This window comes from Eucalyptus grandis, chromosome 8, assembly GCF_016545825.1.
Source record: "Eucalyptus grandis isolate ANBG69807.140 chromosome 8, ASM1654582v1, whole genome shotgun sequence".
In the NCBI taxonomy this organism is placed as follows: Eukaryota; Viridiplantae; Streptophyta; class Magnoliopsida; order Myrtales; family Myrtaceae; genus Eucalyptus; species Eucalyptus grandis.
In genome coordinates this window covers 70,510,978-70,530,364 of record NC_052619.1, presented here as the reverse complement: position 1 = coordinate 70,530,364, position 19,387 = coordinate 70,510,978, and the positions used below count along the sequence as shown (strand labels likewise).

At 36.7% G+C, this 19,387-nt stretch overlaps 1 protein-coding gene across 1 annotated transcript; it reads right to left on the bottom strand.

Annotated features, from left to right (window-relative positions):
* Window positions 1-3,699: 3,699 nt before the first annotated feature.
* On the bottom strand, window positions 3,700-4,625 carry LOC104417858 (transcription factor HEC3). Its single transcript, XM_010029062.2, has one exon. It carries the CDS (start codon window positions 4,592-4,594, stop codon window positions 3,848-3,850), a length of 747 nt encoding a protein of 248 aa, XP_010027364.2. The 5' UTR covers window positions 4,595-4,625; the 3' UTR covers window positions 3,700-3,847.
* Between the last annotated feature and the right edge of the window lie 14,762 nt (window positions 4,626-19,387).

Genomic DNA, 19,387 nt, shown 5'->3' with positions numbered 1-19,387 from the left:
CCGACAAAGAAACCAAAATTTGCACACCCTATTGTTATTACAGGTGTCTATGTTTTTACGATGACTTTGCATTCATTTATTGGTACGAAAAGGACAGGATTCTCACAAAGGTCGACATTTAATCTTCTGCCTTGTGGATCTCGACCAAGGATCAGTTAGTTTGGAACAAGACCAAAAGTAAATAGACCTTGAATTGGTGGTTCTCCTCGTCCGCAGAACTAGGGTTTTGATTCAAGGAAGCAAGCGAGCGAGCATGTAATACCAAACACGGAAAGATTGCCAAACGGAAAGAAGAAGGTCTGGGATTATCATCATCATTATAACGTCATGAAAAGAGAGACCTGCTGCATCAACTGTAATGGAGCGAAGTACGTATGCGATGGAAAAAGAACGGCAAACATGTGTATATATTTCGAGAGAAGGACTTATTCAGATCTGACACACCCATGCTTTTTCGCCAGGCATTTAAAGAGAGGAAAATGAAAGGTCATAGAATTCAACACCCTTTGGCCTCCCCTCAATGCAAGTACTAATAGCGACCGGGCGTACATGCAAGAATATGAAGTTCTGCATTAATGGAAAAAGATGTAGAAAAGTGAGAGTCTCTCCTGTTGGGTCTTAAAACGGCACTTGGATAGCTCCCCAGATATTTCTCTTCTAGCCCTTGAAAGAAAAATGCACAAATTTAGTGGAGATTGCTTCCTCTTTTCGGCTTGTTCTTCCTCATGGAAAGCCCTAGTTTACTTGTGAAACCATAATCGAGTCTGAAGCATTTTCCCCAAAAAAAGGTATGGTGTCTTGGCCTAGCAATGGTATAAACCTGGTTTATCTCCCGGAGAATGCTAATTGGGATGACAGGACTAAGGCATGTACAATAATGGGGAAAATTATCTATAAGATCTTAAACCTATTGTACAGAGATTAATTCAATCATAAACATTTTAATGATTTGTCAAAATAGTCATTCCAAGCATATATCCAAATTATATATCTAAAACTAAATTGGAAAATCGTCAAAATGTTGAGGACTAAGTTGACACAATTGAAATATATTTAATTGAATTAATTGTTATATAATAGGTTTAACACTTTTTAGACAATTATCCCTACAATAATGTCTATGGTTTCATGATGTCTCCATTTTTTTGAAACATGTATTGACGTGAATATTGAAGAATTGAGGCATTTCACTTCAAAAAGAGGCAACTTGTGTTAGTTTCCGATACTCCACGGTATTATCAAACAATTTTTTTATTCTTAAAATTGAAGTTTGAACCATTCAGTCAAGCAAATGTCAGGTCTATAAACAAGGATCCATCATGTTTGCAATACATCCAATTAGAATGCAAGAAATCATCTACAGTAATGAGAAAAATAGAAGAGCCACCCATAAGATTCGAACAAAGGTGGAGAACATTATGTACTCGAATGTAAAAGGTTAAATGGCTCTTGAGTTACGGAATTATTGTAGTAGACAACGAATATGTACTTTGCTTTACAAGATGTTGGGGTTCCACATTTCTTTCCTGATAACACCCAATCACTAGAAATCAAGGAGAATAAACGACCGAATGCCATGCAATCCGGATGACAAAACACCGTTGATAAAGAAAGATAAATCATACAGGAACGTTTAAGAAGAGAGCTCAAGCAAGCATCCAAATTACATCCGCTCTCAGTGATTTCAATTTGTTAAAGGATCCCGCGCAATAAAATCCATCCAAAAATAGGGTGAAAGCAAGGTGAGCGGTTTCAAGTTTCGTATAAATTCTATTTGGAAGTTGAAACCTAAAACATACTAGCAAGAGCAAGTTCCTTATATTTTGGAGTCTAAAACCTACTCCCACATATCCTAGAACTTGGAATCTACCCCGTAATAGGTTTTAGATTCTACGGTCAATTCCAATTTCTATCCAGGTTCCATATATATGATTAATTAAATGGTTATAGTGAATCATCACATTTAATGATGACCACTTTCTGACCACAATTTATGTTTAGACACATGAAAAAAAAATGAAATATTAACAAAGTAAAAATCTTAATCGTAAAATGAAAACTCAGACTAGTAATTGTAAATTATACATTCATCATCGGACGCAATTGAATACCATAGGATCACGCGAAAACATAGGCTAAGGAAAACACCAAAACTTCTTTAAAGTTTTAAGTTTTAAATTCCAGCTATCTAGACCTCAAACCTACTAGATGAAACATGTTGTCCTTTTTTTAGAACTTGGAACCGGATAGATTCTTTCCAGGTTTCCAATAATCTAGTTTTTCAGTTCCAGATTATATTCTGGAATCATGCTCACCTCTAATGAAAGCCACTATATCTCTACTTTGACAAATAAATGACAAAGTTTAAGAGTAACTTTTAAGGAACAGGACAACTGTGTACACCACTAATATGGTTGCAATTATTGTTCTAATCAACATGTCCTATGGAGAGCCATTAGTAGTACCGATGTCAAGCAAACAAGATACATCAATTTACTATGGAAACAATGTCAAAATATAAGTGATCGTTACATGAATAGATAGGCTAATAAGAGTAAATATCACAAGATATGTTTGAATGGTAACTAAAAATGCGGGTAAATCACTACAAATGAATATCTGGGCAGACCAATAATCTTCCAAATAGGAAAAGAGACAGTAGGTTGCACCATAAAATTAACAGGTCAAAACATTTCGAAAATGCGATGCTCATATTTTCTGCACACCGGTGACTTTTAACGATCTATTTGGCTTGGTGATTTCTTAACAAAAATAAGCCCAACATTGAGAGGTCGCACATCAAAAAACTTTCAGGACCGTACAACGAACTCAAGTTGAATAAGATATAAAACAAATCTCACTCTATCTCTAGCACGGCGATATGCGGTCACTTCACCATCAAGTATGTTACGATTGTAAAGTTTACACATCATAGTGCTACAATTATTGTTGATCTGCTATCCACCGATACTATAGTTGCGGTATGAGAACCTAAAACCGCTGCTTTCTGCACGCGAGACTCTCCTTCAGAGCCTAAGTCAGCAATGGATAGAGCATGTTTTCAGGGAGGCTAATCAATACGCAGACATCTACGACGGTGAAAGTTTAATATTCTAAAAGACCCACCAACGGAGATTTTTGCAGCACCTGCAACTGGGTCGCAGAAGCTGTAGTTTTGCTGGACTCGCTGGAATTACCTAAGCTGTAGTTTCTTCTCTATCGTAGGACTTGCGTCCGCTTGGGTGTACCCGGAAAGGAATGAAAGAATCAAACCGTTCCAAAGAAATGTTTTTCATAAGTCCAGGAAGATTTCAAAACCTCCTTGGAATTCCACTTGGGTATATATAACTAAAAATCAATCACAATTGCAAGCCACCAAGGACATCTTTCTGAAAGGATCATGCACGTGCATTAACTCATATTACAGGGGTGAAGAGAGAGAGAGAGAGAATGTAATCATAAGCAATGATATCTTCCAAACGTCAGTGTTTTGTTCCAGGAAGAGAGTTGGCCAAACCAAACTAGCAGACTTCATAACTCTCTAACTCTCTCTCTCTCTCTCTCTCTCTCAAATATAAAATCGCATGCAAATATAAATATACTATATATCATAAATATGGTGGTACGTAAATCAAGCTGTGACGGTTAGGATTATTCTACATCCCTCGCGGTCAACCAAATCCTAACAAACTTTCGGTTCGACGACCTCTTAGAAACTATTACACTTAGATCTTACATAAATTAATATATCTCACAACTTCACCAGTATATAGTACACACTTCCTTATAATAAATTATTATAATTCAAATACGATGACCCCATAAAGTACAAGCGGACAACCTTAAATTATTCACTGATTACCTCATGGCCATTGAAGCACGAATTACCACCACCACCACCATTGGACCAGAACCCAAACCTTGATCCGACCTGTGCTTCGAAGGACGATGACGAGGTAGTGGAGGGTGGTTTGCTCGGTGCAATCACGCCTTGCCAATCCCCTCCCACCAAGCTCCCCGTGACTGCGCCCTGATCTGGTGTAGGGTTTTGGTTATTTGGCTGTTGAAGCAAACGGATTTGTCGCTTCAAGAACTTGACATAGCGAATAGCCTCGTCCAACATCGAAGCCGTGTCCATCTTTGTCCCCCCGGGGACGAGCCTCTGGAGGATCCTGATCTTCTCGCTTATCCTTTCCCGCCGGAGGCGCGCCGCTACACTTTGAGGATCATCACTGATCCGGACATTCCGCCTCTTCGGCTTCCGAATCGTCGTCGGGTCGACGTCGACTGGTTGCATCACCGCAATCTTGTACATCATCTCCTTCATGGCTCCAAGCTCCTCTTCAGGCTCTTCATCCTTGTCTTCGATTTGATTTGCCACAACCCCAATGCTACTATCATTCACAAAGTGGGAAGATGGAATCTGGGAAGTAGTTGGAGTTGTTTGGTGCATTAATGGGAGATGGATGCTAGGCCAAAGGGAAGTGAAAGGCGGCTGATGATGATGTTGGTCATTGGTATGGAGGGTTTGATCTTCCATGCCCAAGCCAAGATCCCAAAAGTTGTTCGAGAACTTGCTTTGGTTGAAGTCCATGGCCAAAAGGTGAAAAAAGGGTAAGGGTTTGCTGTTGTGTACAAGAGATGGAGAGAAAAAGAAAAATCCGTAGTATGTATATTTACTATGCTTTCCAAAAATGGTTATGACTTGTGGCTATAATTATTCCTAGTTGTTTGGATAAAAGGTTCGCCTAAAAGGGTATAAAGAAGGGTTTTTTGGGTAAAATCTCTGTGCAAGCATCCTGTAGCTTCATGAAGGTTGATGGCACTTTGGGGAAGGGGAGAGAGAGAGAGAGAGAGAGAGAGATGTATATACGCTACTTCTTTGATTGAAGAGGGATATGACGAAACCATGATAAAGGGAAGGAGAAAATAGTTAGAAAATGGATGGCCCTAACGGGCTTAGTATTGACTTTTCTTGTCTCCATTTTTTTTTTTATTTTGGCAGAAGCTTGGATTTTTCTTTTCTCAGTTTTTTTCTTGATAATATCAATTTATTCATATGGGTTGATTAAGTTTACAATTCGCAATATTACAAAATAGTGGGTTTAGAACGACTGTTGACATCAAACTGCTTCTTAAAAGTAATTAAATAATTAAGTTTAAAAAAAAATTCTCAAAATGTGGGATTTAGAACTTTCGCCATTTGCCTTGTACCTTTGTTAATCTTCTAAAGATTATCTCCTCAAAATAATTTTAGATGAGATTGAATTGAACTACTACTACTGAAATCTTTTAAGGTAAACTAATTTTAATTGTCTCATACAACTTTTTTTTTGTCCGCTTATTTATTTGTTAGGACACATGTTCTGATAGGTCATACATATTAGTGTTATCATACTTCGAGAGATAACAACTGACCTCGAGGAAGATTGTGTATCCCTTTATCTTTTATAATTATCCTTTTGATCTGTCGTTCCAATTTATAGTCATACAAGGTGATGATTTTCACTTGAAGATGCGACTGCAAAGGTCCTTTTAAAAGCAAGTGCCGCTAAAATCTCTCTCTCTCTCTCCCCCCTCTCCTCCCTCCCTCCCTCTAATGTGGCAGCTAGCCACCATATTGATACACGTAATTCCTTAATGACCATCTTATTAAAATCGAAATTTAAACGCGTTATGGGGAAATCTCCAAGCTTAGTTTCTAGTCTGTTTTTCCTTGCTTGATCATGAATATCCAAATGACAATCTTCAAGTCACTTATTGCAAAGGAGATGATAGAACTTCAATTTATTGAAATTTGTCGATTGCCATTGTATTGAATCCTTACGTACAGATGGATCTTTCCAAAGAAAAAATCACTTGATTTCAAATTGCGCATGACATTATATGTGGAACACTAGCTATGTAACTTCCATCGCAGAAATACCTAAACCACAGAAAATTATTGGACCGTGTATATGGTCCCTAAAGACCAAATCTGGAACTGAAGATTCATAAGGCATGCTAAATGTGACAAAAATTAGATAAATTTCATAGTAACTTGGTTGTTCAATTAGTGTCTAGTGAAATCCAAAAAAAAATGTCTGATAATATGCTATGGTTGTTAGGGTTCATATGAAAGCTGCAGGTGGCAATACATATAGAGAAATATGTTATTGAAAGCAAACTTTTCCCCTTATTTGACTTACAATCGAATTGGTCAAGTTATGGATGGCAAAAGTGGCAAGCAGTGTGAATTCTAAGTGCGGATAAAATTATGAAATCATGCATGACATGTTTTTTGGCCTTTTTTTTCTCTCTTCCTTCTGTTTCCTTATGGCGAGAGACGTGCAGTTCATCTTGTTAACTTTTGGGTCCTTTTTCTTTACTAAATCATGCTTTTTTGTTTAAGGAGATATCGTATTAGTGCCCTATTAGGGTTTGGGAATTTCTACAGGAACTTTGAGCTAAGCAAGCCGACTTCCTATTATGTATAAAAAAAATACTTCATCACCCACTTTCGACATTGTCTACAACGCTTTTTGTAGAGTCTTATATGAATTTGACGTAATTTGGTGAAAATGTGATTGATTGAGTCTCAATGTATAAATCGGAATCTCTTAGCCACTATTTACCATTTGCAATGGTGTACTGTAGTTACACGAGGTTGGACCAACCTGCCTAATTTGAACGGGATGGCAGGGTAAATGTATACCTAGTTTTCCCTTTTCTCTCTCTCTCTTTTATTTAAGATTTTTGGAGGGACCTCTTCCCAAGTGTCCTGCATATGCATTATGGCGACTTTCGTATGTTGGCATCAAATCGTATTGGCAGTGCGAAGACATGCGCATGCACACAGCGCAATCATTCCCTAGGGTTTCAATTTCGGGCATTCTCGGAAACATGTGGAATGAAGCCTGAATATGTTTGCAACCCTTGCACAGTAAACCAGACGAAATACGTGAAGTCACTCTCCATGATTGCGAGCCTGAGTAGTAAGCATATAGTTCGTGATATATATATATGAAAACATTTTTCCTTTTCTCTTCTATAATTCTTTTTGTACTTTTGGCTGAAAATAAGGACAGACATTTTCATTTTATTCCAAAAAGAAGGCAATACCTACCTGCCACTTCTGTCATTTTCACGAATATTAGCTGGAAACATTTCAAGGTTTTGCATTTTCTTTATTTTCATTTCAAGGTTTCTTTATAATACTTTTTTTTGTGTCCTGAGCTTTATAGCATGTTATTTCTTAAGTCGGGTTCTTACCTCATTTGTAGTAACCCCTTAGACATATGATCAGTAGATAGTCCTAGCCTGACAAATGTCGAGAGTCATTATAACCTGGCGAGATTTGGGGTTATGATCTAAGTTGACCCATGTTAGAGATCAAATTCGCCATTTTTCTTTTCATCATTGAGATTGTTAACATTCATAGGTTGTCTATGACAAATTCAGATTGCTACAAAATCGTGAACTTCAGAAAAAGAAATTATTAATCTCTTAAATGCTCGAGATATTTGTTCAATTTTAAAATTAAGAGCTCCTATTGTGCAAAGGAATTTAGAAATGCAACCTGATTGAAATTTCATGGTCCAAATGAAAGATGCTAAGATACTGAGGCTAACCAACATTTCATCGTTTGCAATGATATCTTGGCCATATGTATCTCACAAAAGCATATCTAGTGCTCACCACACACCAAGCAATGTTGGAATTAATTGCAAGTCTTGTTAGCCATCAAGCCAAGACATTTTTGTGCAATTCCTTTCTTTTCTAGGATAAATAAGGACAATGGCATAAATGATTATTAAACTTTAATTCAATGTACAATTTCTTCACTAAATTTTTAATTTGTGCAATATGATCCCTAACTTTGGTCCAATATGTAATATCATCCTAAGACTTTTAGTTTCTTCAATATGATCCATGAATTATTAGTAAATGTTTAATATAATCCCTAGACAATAAGAAAATGTTTAAAAGTTCACGGACTGCATTGAATATTAGAATAAAATTCAAAGACCGTATTGAACAAATTAGAAGTTTAGGGACGACATTATACATTAGACCAAAGTTTATAGACCATTTGTGTCATTCTCAAAATATACCAATGTATTCAGCTTGTAAAGTTAAATATCTCTTATGAACTGCGGTTAACTATTATATACAAATTTTAAGATTACAACTGTAAGTAAAGTTCATCGGCTAGAAAGCTACATGTAGACGCTACAAGTCTACCTATCAAAAGTCACCACGTTGAGGTCATGAACCCCGTAGAGCAGGGCCGTCCAAGTAAAATAGATGAGGTAGGCCGGTAGGCCAGATAAACAGGAGTTTATATGCAAATCTTGAATGTTCAGAGACTGGACATGAAGTCCTTTAATTGCTGACTCGGAGCTCTCAACTTAAACACGGTTATGGAAGTTCGGTGACATAAGTACAAATCGATGCCCGACAGCGAAATCAACACAATCTTTCTATTTTCCTTCATTATTTGAAAAGAACCTCACAGCAAATTTATGGTGAATAAAGTAGCAACAGATTGTAAGATAAATACTTAAGATTTAACTCGTTCATACATTAATGCGTACTGAGTTTCGCTTTAGCATTTTCAGAGACGATTTCCCGAGAATCAGTCATTTGTGAATGACGCATATCGGAAACATGAATTTTTTGGTGTTACTTTAGATACTCATTCATGCTAGGCTAAATGTTTATGTCATCTTGAAAAAGGGACAAATGCGATGTACTTTTTTGTAATGGCAGCTTAAGAGTTATCTGAATAATTAAAAGACGTTCAAATCAATTACCATCACACCGCTAACATGCTTATGGGAATTAGGTTGGCTAATTAATACATTAATCGCGTAAGAAATGGTCAAAAAGGAAATTGTTAGCGTCTTCTATTAATTGGAACTTTATAGTAAGTAAGCATGCGCCAATTAGGTTGAAGCCTATTCATGTAAACGTGGAAACTCCATGATCAAATTAGCTGGCGAGCTCCAGAGCTAGGGTTTCAGATTATTGCTTTTTCCAGGAGCTAATGATCAAATTACCAGGTCGGGAAGATCTTCCAAATGGAAACAGGAGGGGGCAGGGCTTACATAAACACCCTTCTCTAAAAAGGCAAAGGAACTTGCTTTACCGGTTAATTGAATGTGATGAAAGAAGCTAGCTTATTACTACGAGGAGGATCGATTCAGATCTGACACCCATGCCCAGCCCAAGCATTCAAAAGTGGAGAAAACGAAGGGTCGTGAGATTCAACACCCTTTTGGCTCCACAATAGTCAGTACTAGTATAGCGACTGGGCTTACATGCGTGAAGAATTTCAACTTCTCTATTAATGGAAAAAGAGCAGGAAAAGTGAGCATCTCTCTTGTTGGGTCTCAAAATGGCCCTTGGAAAATCTCCCCCAAGGCAAATTCTCTCTCGAACCCTAGAGAACACCCGCAAATCAATGGAGATTTCTTCCTCTCTCGTTGAAAAAATTATTAACTAGGCTTAGCTCAATTGATGGTGAAAAGAAAAATATATATTATGCATCAATTGCCGCTAGATCTAATCTCCTAGTCCTTGCATAAAGGAAAAAAGAATGGGTTTTGCTAGCATAATAGTTTTTGAGTATTATGAGAACAACTGTAAGTCACAAATTTTTAAAAGACTAGACTCCATAACAATTTATAATTATTTGTAATTTGATTTTTTGTGATACAGAATAAATTGTTATTCCTTTCATTCATTTCATCACAGTAAATTAAAGATTATCACCGAATCATTTCTCAAAAGAATTTCATGCACTTCCTTTCAGGAAGAAAAAAATCTTATTACTTGCTGCATTCTGTAAACGTCCCAAAAAAGCATGAAAAAGTATGCTAGATGGAACGATCATTCCATCACCCTAGAATGAAAGGGGTGATCTCATAATTTTTTATCTATAAAGGAACATTAATAGGTACTCCATATTATTTTCTCATTAAGGCCAAATCTAAAACTATGCTTGAGAGATCGTTGTCAGTATACTGATAAGGGTTGTATAGATTCTCTATAAGGGAGGAAACGTGGAGGTCCCCCCACAATTGCTTGAATTCTATTAGTAAATAGAAAGTTGGATCTACATTGAATCTCATCTAAATCGCTCTATGAGAGGTTTAATTTCAAATCCGATTCAAACAGGAGAAGTACTCTATGGTAATATGCCTTAGACAATCCACATCTCAAGATGAAGCGCTGACGAACATGTTGAACTATCCATGTGGTTGAGAGCCCTCATAGTCCAAGCAAAATGACATAATAATCAGCACCATAATTATCAAGATAATGCAAGAAAGAAAAGCACTTTGAATTATTGATTCATTGGCAAAGTTGGCTTAGAACCAATAATTTATTATCTACTGGAAATTTTTGTTCTAATACTCATATGAGAGTTATTAATATTTATCAAATTTGTTCCTATCTAATAGAAGGTTATGGGATCAATTGACAAAGACATTGTTGAAAAAGATGGCTTTTCTTAGATGAAAAGAAAATCTGAGTCATTTAACAATAGAAAGATCTCCTGAAAAAGAAATCAATATGCAATAGCCTTGGCATTGAGAATGATATGTAGAGTGGCATTCAAAAAAACTCATCGAATTAAGTTTATAGATAATTTAATGTAAAAAAATTCCGGGAAAAAAAAAACATATCTCACTTTTCATCCAATGACCATTTAACATATCTCTACCTTATGAAATACCAAATATGTACATGATTTTTATCTTTGGAGATCATATTGCACTTGTACATTAATTATTCACGTGTGCCTATTTATTAAAATGTCATTTTCCTTCCAAAGATGCTCATCCTCAAATGCCCAATTCTCACGACCACTCAAAATAAAGCCTCTTGCACCCTAAGCAAGATGTTAGGATGAGTTGCGAGGAGGGGTAAATTGGTCTTTGCAATGTAGGATTTTGTTTGGAGGTATGTTAATGGAATATGCAAAAATAAAGTTATATAAGTGGTCAGTGGATTAAAAAAAATTATGCATATTTTTTATACTTTCCCAAAATAAAAAATTTATTTATCCAGTTTATAAACAAAAATTTGGTACTGGAATCTCATTTTAAAGAAGACAGGCATAAGACAACATTGTCATGCATCTTTCCACATATTGTTTTCTGTAAAAGATTTTGATTAATAAAAAAGATATCAAGGCAGACACCGTTGTTCACATTTTATGATCCATATTTACTTCTAGTCTCCCACGGAAATGAGAATAACCAAATTAAGTTCAGTTAGATAAGACTTTAGTGAACCTTTTCAGCAAGACCCTCTTGGATTATTTGTATAGCTATGAATGCTACACTAGCCTCGAACTCTTGGCAAATATATTCGGGAATTAACAGAAATTGGAGTTTCTATATAATGCGCCATCAGAGACAGAACTATATTGATATTTTCCTAGGCTTAACATCTCTTTGTAGCATTTAGTTATAGCTGCCGATTTTGAAAAATTAAATATATAGACTATGAGACTAGTATATTCCCCCCTCCCCTCGTTCTTTACCAGGGCATTTGTTCTAGATTCATCTTGATTTTGCTCTTGATTCTCATGCTTGTTCCAGCTTTTCCTTGGACCATGTTGATTTTTTTTTTCTGTGCACACCCAGGGTTTGGATCAAGCTGGGAAGAATATCGAATCGAGTATCATCTTGAAGTAAACCTATACATGATATAACAAAGGAAAGAACAAAAATGACCGAAGATAGACAACCAAACAAGAGAATGCATACAAGTAAACCATTTCTCGGTTGAGACAGCGCCTAAACATATGATACTCCATGGATTTATAAAATGCATTTGTAGTCAAAAACTGTAACAACGATAACCCACCCACATGCCACAATCGCGTCGTTGAGATGATAGCTCTAAACATGTTTTACTTAGTAGTACAATTCTTTCTTCTTTCATTAGTAAGGAAACCTGTGACTACTGGAGCAAAGTGTTGGTAAAAAGTATACTCAATGCCCTTTTGTTGGAGGACTAAGGAAAGATAATTAATTTTCCTGCATGGAGCATGAGGACTGAAGGGTACAGCTCCCTTTTTGTCTTTTGGTTTTTTAATTTTTTTTATATACAATGTTAGGACAATGAAAACTTTAAACGGTGCTATCAAGTCCCTGTGACGGTAGTTTACATAGGTTGACAGAACGTAAGAGGGTTAGACATGCAGAAGCCGCGTACATAAAGGGACGACCCAAAGATGGTTGCACAATAAATGCAACCAGCAGCAATTATTTTCGCAGTAGACATCACAATCGAGATGAACTTTATGGTAATCAAACACGCTGTATATAGGTGCATTCCTATTAAAGATATCCTACCATATCTCACTTGGATGTTATATTCCAAGTTATAGGAATCATTAAACGCATAGCATACCCTTAATAACGCTGTAGGAAAGCACTGTTGCATCATAGGAATAGGAGACAATGCTTACACTAGAGTTTCCAAAATTTGCGTTGTCCTATTGAACCTAGTCCATTGGCTCTCCAATCGCATAGGTTAGGTTTCCACCCTGGAATCTCTTTATTGGGTTAAGGCTCTTAAACCCATTCCCCTTGATGCGCAGTTTATATGCTCTCTTGACAAACTTTTTTTCAGCGGATCTGCAATATTTTCCTTTGAATTTACAAAGTAAAAAGAAATGATTTCATTTGAGAGCAACTGCCTTACGGTATTGTGTCTACAACAAATGTGTCTAGACTTACCGTTATAGATCACATTATGCACCCCCACACTTTTAGAAAATTGTAGGATGACAACTGTCCATTCCATAACTCGTATGGAGTTTTACCTACCTTTTTGTGGGGTATTTTATTAAGAATATAATTTGCAGTTAAAACTGCTTCCCCCCACAAGTTCTGAGGTAAACCTGAACTCAAAAGCATGGCGTTAGCCATCTCCTTTAGTGTCATGTTCAATCGTTCAGCAACTCCATTTTGTTGTGGAGTATAAGGTGCAGTCGTTTGGAGAATTATTCCAAAACTAGCACAAAACTCTTTCAAATTAATTGAACTGTATTCTCCTCATCTATCAGACCTAAGCACTTTGATTCGTTTATCAAGTTGGTTTTCAACTTCATTTTTATACTTGACAAACATGCTCATAGTCTCATATTTGCTAGTTAGTAAATAAACATAGCAAAATCTAGTACAATCATCCACAAATGTGATGAAGTACTTCTTTCCACCTCTACTTTCTACAAACTTCAAATCACATAGATCACTATGGATTAATTGTAGATGTTCACTTGTTCTTTCAATGGATTTGAAGATGTTCACTTGTTCTTTCAATGGATTTGAAAGGTTTCTTGGCAAACTTGGCCTCAACACAAGTCTCACACTTGTAACGGGCATCCAACTCAAATCTTGGAATTAACCCCAAGTTTGTTATTCTCTTCATTGTACCATAGTTTACATGTCCTAATCTACCATGCCATAGATAAGGAGATACAACAGTGTAAACTGAAGACTTTTCTTTATTAATAGTCTTTGGGTACACATACTTTGAGTTTACATCAATGACAGCCACATTGGCCTTAAACAGGTCATTACACAAGTACCCTTTCCCCACATACGTCCCTCATTTTGAAAGTACAAACTTGTCAAATTCAAATACAACTTTGAAACCCTTCTTGACAAGTATAGGGCCAGAAATTAGATTTTTCCGAATCTCCGGTACATGCAGCACATTCAGCAGAGCGACCTCTTTGCCAGATGTAAACTTCAGGATCACCTTTCCTCTTCCGGCAATCTTTGCTGATGCAAAGTTAGCCATATAAAGCTTCTCATCTTCTTCAACCTTCTCATAAGATGAGAACATGTGTTTATCTGCACAGATGTAATTTGTGGCACCCGTGTCTAGCCACCAGCCATTAGTGTTCGACACCAGAGATGCTTCAGACATTATCACAGCAGACAGTCTCTCAATATTGTCATGTTCTGTCAAATTCAGTTGCTGGGATGCACATTCGTTCTTGCCTCTCTCTTTTTTCGGGCACTTCTTGCAATCCTTAGCTTGATGGCCAGGCTTGTTGCATATAAAACACATCCCTTGGAATTTCTGGAACTGCTTTTTCTACTTGCCTTTTCCTTGAAAAGACATCTTCCTTTTTCTATCTTGCTTGGATTTGGAAGATTCCACAACGTTGGCCTTTGCCTCAGAAGAAGGATTCGCACTCCTTCTATTGTCTTTCTCGATTCTGAGGCGCAGAATGAGATCTTCAAGGCTCATCTCCTTCCGTTTGTGCTTCAAATAATTTTTAAAGTCTGACCAGCCCGGAGGTAGTTTCTCAATCATTCCCTCAGCCGAGATGTCACTCAAAATTAATTGCAATTCTTGAACCCGACTCATGACAAATTTAGAATCCACCATCTTGTAGTCCAAGAATTTGGCAACCACAATTTTCTTGGTGCCAGCATCCTCGTTTTGTATTTTTTTTCTCTAAGGACTCCCATAACTGTTTAGCAAATTCAATATTACAATAAACATTATAAAGAGAATTCACTAAACAGTTAAGGATATAATTTTGGCATAAGAAGTCCCCATGCTTCCAAGCCTCCAACGCACCAAGCGTCGTGACATCTTGCTCATTTGGACTAATTATCGGGCACACCTCCGATAAATATTTCGTTAGATTGAGCATGGTCAGATAGAAGAACATCTTCTGTTGCCACTGTTTAAAGCCCACTCCGGTGAATTTCTCCGGTTTCTCATTAGCTGTAATCGAGGCGTTGCCATCACAAAGAGGCAAAGTTCGTTGAACTATCCCTCCAGAAATGGAGCCAAAAGCCATTTGGCTTGTACTTTTCTGAAAAACAGTCCTGGGCATACCAGTCGTGTGACTTGTACTCGCACCACCAAAATTGGTGTTAGCCCAAGGGCCCGTAGCATTGGCTGCTACAAATTCAAACCCCGAGGGTTGAACATATTCCATAGCAATGGTCGAATCGACCATAGGAACGTCTCCTGAAACATTCTGACATTGAATGGCACTTGATTGTTTTTAGCCATCTCAATAATCTGACAAGAACAACAAATAGTGTGAGATAATCGCCTTAAGATTGTTGGAAATTATATCCAGAGAATACACATTGTTTGTTGTAATCAGAACATCAGTGTAAAGAAGACGATAACAGCTATATAATATTCTTCTTTTTATGTAAACTTACAAATCTTGGAGAAAAATAAAATAAGATATCACTGGAAAAATAACATAAAATTGGAGGTGAGGTACGGATAACCAAATCTCCTTAAGGCGATTAGTTTCTGCCAATGGTGCCCCACAGATTCACGAACTATGCCTCCCAAGATACAACACCTCAAACCTGTTTGGATTAGCACTATGCAAACAGGACTCTGTTGAACCGTTCAATTGAACCAGCACACTGAGGAAAAACAGAACAGTAGAAAAAGATATCAAAGCTCTTTTTGGAATCGAATCAAGAAAACCAAAAACCCTTATGAAGCTCTATGCTCATATCTATTTATAGAGCTTTTTAGTTCATGTACTAAAAAGATACATGAATTAAATAGACGCGTGTATCCACGAGATTCATGAATAAAGAGATACGTGAATCCAAGAGATTCATGTATCCAAAGATACGTGAATTCAAGAGATTCATGAACTCAATAAATACATGAACTAAACGATACATGAATCTAGGAAATTCATGAATTCAATAGATACGTGAACATAAAAGTATAGGAAATTCATGAATCCAAAAAGATATACATGAAAAAAAAAAAACAACGTATCTTAATTTATTGGATTACGTTGATCCATTAACCATAATTATAACCATAATTACAACAGCCAGGAAAGGGCTCACAGGTTCGGAGCTTCGAGAGGCGCAATGCGAGCGGCGAAGAGATCGGGCAACAGGGGAGCCCGGAACAAAGTAGGGGGCAGCCGCGGCTTCGCTGGTCTCGTGGGTTGTAAGTGAGGCGAGCAGGGACGTCGTTTGCTGGTCTTCCCTCGAGGCGGCATCAGCACGTTGGGCGCCGGGTTGAGCGGGCAGTGAAACAGTGGCTGCGGAACCGGTGGCGGTGGGAGGAGGGGCCGGTGGTGCAAAGCTTCGGTCGTCGAGGCAGCAGAGGCGTCGGCACAGGGTGCGGTGGCGTGGCTGGGTGAACGCGATGGCGCAGGTGCGGGCCCGGTGGTGCACCGGTGAGGAGGAGCCATCGGTCTGCGGGCAGCAAATTCTGGCGAGTGCAAGGGGAAGAGGTGAACAGTAAACGTCCAATCCCCCTGCCGATTAAACTTTTGCTTCTACTTTTCCCTCTTTTTTTTTGCTTTTCTTTTTCTTTCCTCTTTTTCTCTGCTCTCACATCTCTCTCTCACGTCACTTTCTCTCGGACTCTTTTTCCTTTCTTTTTTTACCAAGAGAAACTCTCCTCACTTTTCTTTTTCCTTTTCACTCGTGTATTCTTTTCTCCTTTGACTAAGACAGAGCGAACCCCCCCAGTTCCAAAACCTCGCCTTCCTTTTTATAGAGGAAAGACTTAGAAATTGTTGAAGATCCGGCGATATTCACTCAACTTCTTCAACAAAGAAGTGGCTCTAAAATCTGACTGTTGAATTCTTTTGAATTCAAAAAAAAATTCAAAATTTCCTCTAATCAAATATTATATTTTATTTCTAAAAATTAAATTTAAATTAGGTGTCAATAACGTGCATAAGGTCCAATTACTAGATGTTGTCAAAAAATCAAATCGTACCATGCTTACATCACCTGATATATATTGATATGAATATCAATAACCTACTAAGTATTTTTAATTATTGATAATAGGTGACGTAAATATAGATGGTGTGAAAATAAAGCCATGCCGGATCGATGTGATACTATGTTAGGAATGTCATTAGCGTGATTGTGAATTACATAATGTAGGTTTCGTACTCAAACTTTGAAGGATGCGCCTCAAGACACCACTGTATTTTGTTTCATAAGTCCATAATGTTCCACGAGATGCAGTAAATGGGACCATCCGGATGCTGGCTTAAGTACTTTGCTGCTTCTCTTATATGTACTTCTTTTGATACATTTTCACATGCTGTGCATTTTTTTTTTCCAATTACTTTAAATTTGACGCTTCTCAGTCAATCGCGATTTCTTTGGCCAGCATGACCACTGGTATTTAATGCCTATCAAAAACATAAGTACGTAGGTACGTACACAGGCATCATAATAGATATGTGCATTTAATTGAAATATCATTTCACGATGATTAATCTACACAACCTTTATTAGGAACCTCTAAAAAACTTTCAGGATAACAAAAAACTAGTGTCGTCAACATGTTGAGAATAGTAGTACATAAAGATTTCAATCTGAGTTTTTCTAAAATTAAAAGATGTATTATAAACAACTTTTTGATAAACTGCTAGAGAGGAGAAAATAATCGATATGTAATGAATTTGCACTTTTATCATTTATGTCAAAAAATATTTGGTATCTTACAATAACTTATCATCAAAATGATAAAATGTACTTCTTGTCTCTGTTAAAGAGACGAGAGATTATATAGTGAGCATAGTCTTTTTCTTTGATCTTTGGAAGGAAAATTTTTTGAAATGTGAAACATCCTTAGAAAAAATATGAATATATATATAATCTACATAGCAAACATGGCTAGCTAAAACCATATCATTCAAGGAAAAAGTTTAGAAGTACACAAATGACTTGAAAGACATCATATTAACATAGGGCTGACAAAAAGGTTTTTTCATATCAATACGATAACTATGTTATGCATCTTGTTAATTTAAATTTCAGAATTATCGGTCCATGCATATAAAATAAAAGTTAAAGTAAGTGTGTTGTAATGTGAATCCAAATCTGTTTTAATGTCGAGATCAACTTATATTCTCATATGGTGCACTAGCATTAAACGTACTCTGTCATTTTGAATATTGAAAACTACATTAAGAAATGTATATTTTTAGATAATTGCATGAAGAATAGTTATGTGAAATGTCAAATAAAAAGGTATATATATGAGAGAGGGAATAAAATGTTTTAATGTCGAGATCAACTTATATTCTCATATGGCACACTAGCATTAAATGTACTCTGTCATTTCGAATATCGAAAACTACATAAAGAAATGAATTTTTTAGACAATTGCATGAAGAATAGTTATGTGAAATGTCATATAAAAAGGTTTATATATATATGAGAGAGGGAATAAAAGGTGAAAGTAGATGAAGGGGAGATTACCATTGGGAGCTACGCTCCCTTGATTATATGTGGTCAACAAATTAGTCAACCTGCCCATTTTCATGTATTTATATATTCAAGTGTGCTTTCTTGCAAAATAATTTATGTGAATATACATACACACACATATACTTCCTCTTAATTTTTTTTCTTTTTTCTTTTTTGGTGAAGGGAAATTAGGTGCATCTCATGGTTTTCCCCAACTTTTTGGTCATATGGATTATTCTAATTTTACTGTATCGACTACTTCGCCATATACCTGATTTTCTCTTTGGTGTATATACTTGGCTTTGCGGCTCCATAAATCGTATAAGATATCTTTGATACGAAAAAAAGAAGGAAAAACTGCAAGTCGGCTCAAAGGTTCAACCTTACAAGGGCAAATCAAACTCAAGTTTCATAGGTGTGAAAGCCCAAACCCAAATGCAGGCTCCAAGAAAACACATTTTTTTCTTCTGAGTTTCACAAGTGCAAATTAAACTTAAGGTCCAAAAGGAACATGAGCCCAACTTTAGACCTAGAAGGCCAGAAACCCTAAAGCCCAATGAGAAATGATTAAGTATAAGTGAAATACCCCTTTAAAAATGGACAAAAAAATCTACAAAGTAGTAGAGACTACTCCAAGCCCGATGGGAAGAACGGCTCAAACGTGAAATTATGTGCACTTTCTTGGGGTGGAAAATCGAACATATGCTTTGCGCTAATCCTTAGTCAAACTCCATTCGCCAATCAAGCCAATGCCATGGAATCAAAATGGACTTCCATATAGGAATTGCCTATTGCTTTGAAGGAGGAGTCAAGTCACCATGATTAAATTTTATGGATTGAAATCACCATAACTTACTAGCACCCTCACTCTTGGTTGGAACGATTTGTTCAACTCCACTAATGATTCATCATGATTTTATCATTATCTCATTTGTAATAATATAAAATGATGATGAATGGAAGTCTCTAAGATATGTGAATGCCACAAGCCGAAAGCTTCCTAGTCAAGGTGATGCAAAGAAAGTTATGCTTGGAAAGGATTACAAAGATAATGTTTATTTTGAATAATGAAGTGCAGATTATAATATCTTAGGCTCCTATTTATAGGAAAGTTGTCATCTAGAAAATAACCAAATAATTGAAAT

Bases quoted from the DNA above. Each gene is read 5' to 3' on its own strand.
- LOC104417858 (XM_010029062.2), bottom strand. From the start codon at position 4,594: ATGGACTTCAACCAAAGCAAGTTCTCGAACAACTTTTGGGATCTTGGC.